The following is an 8,150-nucleotide window of genomic DNA, read 5'->3' on the forward strand; positions in this document are numbered from 1 at the left end:
ATGCGTTTTTAGCTCGTGAGCGTGTTATTTACAGCCTCTCATCCAAAGATCTTGGAGGGCATATCTGCTTTTTTCAAACTTTTGTAGAACAGCCGGTGACATGAAATTATCTGAATCGCAAACAGAAACTTTGTTAATTTGGCAACACGTTTGATCTCACTCAAACGCCCCCTGCATCAATTACATTAACTAATTTTATACGGAAGCCCAGGTGTGCAAAGCTCTGGCAGCCCTAATTAGGTATGATTGTAATTATGCGGCGATCTGGCAAGAGATCAGATCAGCCTCCACCTCTGGGCCTCGGGTGCAAATCTACTGTATATTCTCCCAACTTCACTTCATCTTTGACACGTCAACAAGGAGCTGCTGCCACGAACACACAAACACTTCAGGAATCTTCTGTTTGCTTCCTTGAGCACTAATCCAAGGTTAAATCCCTGATGAACATGGTTGCAACAATGCCACGAGAGGACAGCTTTTATCACAGAGCGTCTGACGTCACGAAGAGCTTCACGGGTGGGTAATCCATCATTGTTGTTTTAAAGGGCAGTAGTTTTGGATTAATGTTTGTCTTGGCGTCACCTGTTCAAAGAATTCCCACTGTTTCATCGTCAATAGTCTAATATCAGCCACCATGTTGGCGATGATTTTAATCAACTCTCCGGCAAAACAACACCCTTGAACACTGCAAGACTTCTACCCAGCTGCCTTTTAATGCTTTAACTAATTTCCTGAACACAACAGGAGAAGCTGTGACGAAAAAAACGATTCAACGTGGCCAGTCGTCCGAAATGCTATAAAAGAGGATGGTACGATCCCAGAGCCGGAACAACGAAGCAAGAGCTCTGGAAAGAAACTCATCCACCAAGCCAACGCTTTGCAGCTCCTGGAAGATCTTCACGATGAGACAGTCACTCATGCCCGTCATCTTCGCCGCAGCACTCTTATTCGAGTGCTACGCGCTGTCAGTGGCGTTGCCCATGGGCAAGACTGAAGACAGCTCCTTGGAGCAGGATGCTTTCGCCTCACTGCTGAGCGACGAGGTGGCAGAAAACAGCCTCACTGACGCAGATCTGGCGGCTGCGGGCAAAACCAGAGGGCCGAGGGTGATCGTCGTCGCCAATCCGAGCCTGTGGAGGGACCTGCGGGCTCTGCACAACGGACTGTCCCTCTACAAGCGCAGAGCTGACGACAACAACCAGGTCATCGAGCACAGAGACGCTGGCCAGGACCTGAACATCCCCATCCTGAGGAGGGACACAATGAGGTGCATGGTGGGGCGGGTGTACCGGCCATGCTGGGAAGTCTAGGACTGTTTGCTCTGCTCGCCAAGGCGCCAAAACAGAGGACCACTGCCAGCCTTTCCTGCCTCACGCTGCCTCAGTTGTAACATATAATCCAAAAATCTATGTATCTATATTTCAATTATTGCAGATGTGATAATTAAATTGAATTCTGCCTTATGTCTTGTGCGTGTTTGGTATCTCTGTCTAAACTCTTACAACTAAAACTTAGATGTTGAGGGTTAGAGTTCTACTTCCAGATCTGTTCATAAGTCACAGAAGAACTGGGAGGATGGAAAAACCATCGTTTATCAAGAAATAGTTATAGCACCTTTTCTGTTTGTGTATGGATTAAATAAACAACCTACAGTGTGTTCATTAGAGAGCTTTATAGGTGCTGGCAGGTTTATCGTTGTCCTTTGGACAGAGCCGGGCTAGCTGTTTCCCTCTGCCTCCAGTGTTTATGCTAAGCTAGGCTAATCACCTCCGGGCTTCGGCTGCATTCTTAACGCACAGACATGAAAGTGGTATCGATCTTCTCATCTAACTAACTAAAGAAAGCAAGTATTTTTCCGAAATGTTGAACTACTTCTTTAATACTTAAAACAAGACACTAGAGGACAGCAGAAAGAGGAAGAGTGGATGCGAAACAAAAAAAAACATCTTCATGAAATCATGAAGCAAGTGGGCAAATTTTAAAACACACAAACGAAGGGTTCATTCATAATGTTTCTAAATGGGCTCCTGCAGTAGTACTTCAAATAGCTGCAGCAGTTGCAGCAACAGGTTGGTTCAGGCTGTAGTTTGGCTTCTTCTGGAGGTACTGTAGATCTGGTTCAACGAAAACATCTGTGATGGAAGGAGTCGCCTTGATAATCCCCATGACTTGCTGACTTTCAGCAGCTCTCCTTTCCTCTAAAATTACAGACAGATTTTCACATAAGAGTTTGTTGCATCAGATCCTGCGTACTGGTAAATCAGTCAGAATCAGAATCAGAAATACTTTATTGATCCCCGGGGGGGGGGATTGTACATGACTGCTGTTGTACGCGTGTGTTGGTGGCCATTGGCCTCCAGAACAAAGGCGGGCACTTTTCCGATCGTACAAGAGTTAATCTTCCATGAGAATTGAGGTGTGTGTGTCGTTATAATGCCAGAGCATTAGGCTAAGTGATTTCCCAAGCTTTGCAGATGTGTCCTGCACATCTGCCCTCAACTAGCAGAGGCAGAATTTAATAGGAAATGGCCTTTCAGTCAATCAGGATAGGAATCAAGCTTCCTGTTCGATAAACGCCAATTACAGATGGTTTGGCTCATTATAGCTGCGGCGGCTCCTGCTTTGCCAAGTGCAGCTGACGAAGATTCAAACGCAGATCTCTTTCTGCAGAATTTTCTTTATCAGTGAGGGTACTGTTCATGTTGTATTTTTACCTCTACCAAGGAAGTTGGTTGCCGACCTGTTTATCCTGTTTATAAAAGTGGCCCCTGATTTCAATGAAAATAGAAATTGCCCATTTCCATTAGTTTTCTGTCCTGTTTCTGCCTTTGTATGACATATGAGGTCCAGTTGATGTCTTGACCAATAATGCTCACATTTCATTATTTCTTTGTGACACCAGAGAGGATAGATTAACCCTTAAGGTGTCGAAAATGAATTCAAAGTGCGCATGTATGAGTTGTAAAGTTGACTTGTGAAGACTCGCGGCACCTTCCCTGCCAGGAGGCGCTGGTTAAAAGCTGGACCTTGATTGTTGTGGGCCTGTCAAAGTGGCTCAGCCAACAACTGCAGAACATTCCTCGCAAAATACAGAGCGAGAGCAGTGAGTCAGCAGAAAGGAGGATGTGTTTCTGGGAATGTCTGCACCTTTTTGGTATTTGGGAATAAGCCTCTGGTCGGAAAAACAATTAGGCTAAAGCCATCGGCAGATATCCAGCATGTGAAAAATGTAATGCCTACTCTGACTAAACTACTCGTGGGCCACAGTTTGGAAAACTGTGGTACTTTGTAAACTATAAAAGACTATTTAATGACCTGTTTGACAACATGAGAACAGCTAGAAGACAATATTCATCATGGTTTTCCCTAAGAGAAGAACAAGTATTTTATTCACCTTGGGGACAATTTGTAGCCATGCTAGTGGCGTGGCTCTAGGGATGGTAATGCTGGTTGTTTGGTCTGTCAGTCCGCCACTTCTGTCCAGATGGAAATATCTCCTCAGCCAGCCTATTCAATGCCTATTCATATCATTTTGGACTGCAGACTCTAAGTCTTGTTTTATTGTGGAGTTTACTAACACCGATGAATCTAAATGGGTAATTAATGAGTCATAATGTCGGGAAGATTTACTAATGTAGCGTACTAAGAATTTCCAACAGGTAGAAATATCTACCGTAGTGTGTACTTTCCTGTTTGACATCCATGGTCTACAAACACGTCGTCCTATCGCTTCAAGACCTTGGCTTTAAATACAAAAGCCTTGCCCTTTAAAATGATGACAAATTACAATGAGAGCCTTTTTTGGCATTTACATACCTCATAATAGTACGCAATTTTGAGAAACGTTTTATGGGAAGGTGTTTTTGTTTTACCCGATAACTGTGGGGAGCAACATCTGGAAACGGTTTAGGCTGTGCAACTTTTTTTAATCAGTTGTTGGTTCCATGTGGTTTTTAATTTAACTTTAACTAGATGTTATCAGTCTGACGAATCTCAAATACTTCCCCGAGTTGTTTCTCAAGAGTTTGTTTATGTGATAGTACTGTCAAATATATAACAGTATTTCCAAAATACCACATTTTAATCATTGAAAGATGAATAAAACGCCGGCCCTTAAGAACATTCTTGGTATATTACTCTGTAATAAAGGGCGGTATAATAATGGCCGTGTACTCTTGTCCCAGAGTACACGGTCCTGCTTCTCAACCAATAGAGAAGAAAGACTACCTGACTGTATTTGTCGCATGTTATTGTGAGCGCGTAAATGCATTTCCTTACTACAGGTGTAGAAAAGTGAAGACAACACTTGCCTAGTAGTTTCTTCCAGAATGAAATGCAATACAACGATACTGCTACTGTATCCGTAGAAAGAATAATGTTATTTTCATTTAGTTTGTTTTTGAGTTGAAATCTCATTAGATAACTAAACTTGACATTAAACCTCTAGTTATTACATAACCACAGCAAAAGCCTTTATCGAGGACATTATTCACTGGTGATTTCCTATTAAGTTTTTGTATGACACCTCACAATAAACACTGCTAAAGTTAATTGAGGGATTAAAAGGCACTTTGTATCCTCTGCAGGGAGGCATGGTAAGGCTTGCTTGCCTTGCCTGTCGTTTCTTTCGGAAGAATAGCATTACTAATAGTTGAGGGACAGCAGGAGAAAGGTTAGCTATCCATGAAAACTGTCTTGGACGTCATTATCAAAGGGTGGAAAGCGCAGCTCGGCTGTCTGCTTAATGCTACATGCTACTCAGTCCCCCTTTGCTCCCTGAACAATTCCATTTAGGATGATAAGGCTCTTAAGAGGCCTCTGGACAGTTGAACTCTGTGAATGTGGATTTAATGAGTGTGATATTTCTCGAGTTGGGATTTAAAAGAAAGAAATTTTGGAGGGCCATAAATGCACAGAAAATTAGAATCAGGGACTGCAGAGACACACTGTCAACGTAGAGTCCATTTTCGTTCAGGCTACGACTGTAACACAAGGTAGAGGGCTGGATAAACAATATCCTGTAGATGCACACTTGAGATGGCATTAATGCATCAGACAAGTGAGTATAACTTGATGATGCATGATATGAAATGTAAGAAAGTCACGATTAATTGCAAGCATGGTCACAGCAGGGTAACATATATCCAGTACTACAAAGGACAAGTTAGAGTGTAATCAACAGCGCCGTGATATGGCACAGAAAACCACTGAAACAAAGTGTTGACTTGATGAAACCCAGTATATTTTCCACGGCTTACTATAACAAGACGCTGTAGTGTGGGTCAAAGGATTGGGATGCTGAAAGCTTTGTAACTACTGAAGAAAGACTGTATTTAGCTGTTTCCTTTTCTTGGTGTATTATTTGCCTTTATATCACGGCAACAACATTGTGGTTTGTATTTCACTTTATTTCATTTTCAGTCTATTGATGAAAAGAAAGTATTTTTCATTTTTAATTTTCATTTTGTGTTTGCCTCTGTACTATTATTTGTGTATGCATTCTTTTAAATGTTATAGAACCCTCTTGAAAAATGATTTATCATTATTATCTTGTGCACACAAGATCATTTATAATAAATAAAACATCTTTTGGGACTTTAGGGGCCCCATAGAAAACAAGTGTGCAAAGAAAGGAAAAATGTTGAAAAAAAAACCATAAACACAAACAAATGTATACAAATAATGCAAAAAAAACAACAAATGTTTGTCATGTCTTGCTTTGATAATTTAACATATTTCCAGCTGATATAACAGTGAATGATAAGTAAGAAAAATCTAACAATCTAACAATGGAAGCAAACCCGAAAAATGAATTACTGTGTATTGCAGCGCCTTTTAAATTGTGATCAGTTCCTGATGTGGCTGTCTGATGTGCGGAGCAGAATTAGTGGTATTTTACCATCACAGAGGAGAGCAGGGATGGTTTTAACATGCTAATGTGTTGGACAGAGAGACAACTCAAGCTGTGGCAGCGAAGGCCTGCAATTGTCGGAAATGGTCGAAACAGCTGACGCAGTGAAAGGAGGTGAACACATGAAGGCTACTTATAGCAGGAAGGGAGTCATCTGTGTACGGGTTCTCCGCGTTTTTGTTTGTTCAACGGCGCCCGTTTTGCACAGTTTACAACGAATGGCTTTCACCCTCAATGGGGTACCTTGGGTGGGGGGGGTGGGGTTGGAGAACATCTGGAAACCATTTTTGGCAAAGTGATTATTCTGTCTGCGCTGTCAAGATAGAAATCAGTGCATTGTTTTACCAAATTGCAACTACAGTCACTTTTTTTTATTTATGCCCCCTTTAAAAGTCACACACACACACACACACACACACACACACACACACACACACACACACAGAAATTGACATTTACCTTATCTAGTTGTTACGGCAACAGAGAAACAGAGTAGCATGGGCATCCCATCGTGGCGCAGGCGCTTGCTTGGTTGCTCACAATTGTACATTTTCACACCACAGGCTCCATCAGTGCAACAACTTCCTGTATGTGTTTCAAATTAAAAGCCTACCACTTTGGGGTTATATTAAAAAGCAGATGCACTTGCTGTTGGTCTTTTCTTCCTTAAGAAGGTCCTTTCATTTCAGAAAATAATTAAGGACACCATCAAGCCTAAAGATTTTGTGTGATGAGCCAATTGGTGCCAGATCTAGGCCCAAACAGTTGGCAAATGCAGCAGGTCACAGTGGAAAACGGTAGTCATCCTCTGCCACACTTTATTGATCCCTGTGGAGGAGATATGCTTCCTCCCTCCACGCAGGGTGGACACGGAGGACAGGGGTCAGTCAGACCACAGAGAGGATTGTTGTGCAGCCAAAAACACACGGGGTCAACAGGAAGTGATTTGTGAATCACACGTTGCAGGCCTGGTCTGGCAGTCAAAAGGCAGATATAAGGCAATAAACAAGTGCATATATACATGCACAGACATACAAGCACACACACAACCTCACACTAGTTTAAAAAAAAAAAAAAAAAGCATTATAGCATCCTTATAAATTAATTAATTTTTAAAGGATGAAATTTTATGATAACAAATATTAGAATATCTTGACACAATATAGATGGATTCATAGCAGGATTTCAATAGACATTTTTATAATCTAAGAGGTAAGAGGTATATACTGGCATTATTATTTCACAGAGGGTTATTCTTTGTTGACAGAAATATATATTTTTTAGAGAAGGTGAACATCTGCTCTACCATCTGTCTCAAGCCATAAACATCGTATTTAATCTCTAGACTTAAGTGCAGTGACAATGACTGGCTCTTTGCGACTGAAACCTGATATTCAAATCTAATTTGCTCCATCTATTTCTTTGTTCCCTAATACTATCAGTCCAATAGTTTGGTCTAGCAGTTACATGGCATCTGGCGCCAAAGGGCTCTCCAATGTCCAGTGCTAATGAAATTCCTCCCAGTCACTTTAAATAATCAGTGTAACAGCTCGACATGTTTCATGTCAGAGAATTACAGCCGGAGCAAGATCATGTCCGAATGCTCAGTTCTTTTCAGGAGCAATTTGGGGTTCAGCGTGGAGGAGTTCAGCACATTTACAAACAAATCACTGAATCACCAATCATCGGCGGAGAGCCCCAGCTGTCAGATCAGCTGTGCAGTGTACAGTGCGTTACTTCCTCATCAGAAGTTTATTGAAGAACTTCAATGCCACAGAAACAATCATGAAGTGATAGCAAATACTTGTAAACAGTGCTTGTGCAGGGTGAACTGAACATAACAGGTTGGACCAGCGACAGACTGAACGTAGAACTCAACTGAAAACAGTCAGAATTAGTGCACAGCGTCACAACTTACTGTACGTACTGCGGTGAATTTGAACAATGACGTAATCTCTATCTAAGAAAAAAAAGGAAAGGAAAAAGTTAACAAACAACATAGTCACTGGCCATGATACATTTAACTGAACGATTAAAATCGGCAAACTAATTCATGATCTCCACATTTAGTTCAGTATCATACTCAAGAACACTTTGACATGTGGCCCGGAGGAGCCGGGGATTGAACCATCAACCCTACAATCAAAGGACAACGTGCTCTACCTCCTCAACCCTAAAACTAGCTCCTTTTTTATTTTCACCCCTGCCTGCTGGTTAGTCTGTACATGCCACCGTAGCA

At 41.7% G+C, this 8,150-nt stretch overlaps 1 protein-coding gene across 1 annotated transcript; it reads left to right on the forward strand.

The window, feature by feature from the left end:
• Nucleotides 1–902: 902 nt before the first annotated feature.
• On the forward strand, nucleotides 903–1,310 carry pmchl (pro-melanin-concentrating hormone, like). Its single transcript, XM_070924916.1, has one exon. The coding sequence runs from the start codon at nucleotides 903–905 to the stop codon at nucleotides 1,308–1,310; it is 408 nt and encodes a 135-aa protein (XP_070781017.1).
• Nucleotides 1,311–8,150: the final 6,840 nt, after the last annotated feature.

The sequence above is a fragment of the Enoplosus armatus genome, chromosome 18 (genome assembly GCF_043641665.1).
Source record: "Enoplosus armatus isolate fEnoArm2 chromosome 18, fEnoArm2.hap1, whole genome shotgun sequence".
Taxonomy (NCBI): Eukaryota; Metazoa; Chordata; class Actinopteri; order Centrarchiformes; family Enoplosidae; genus Enoplosus; species Enoplosus armatus.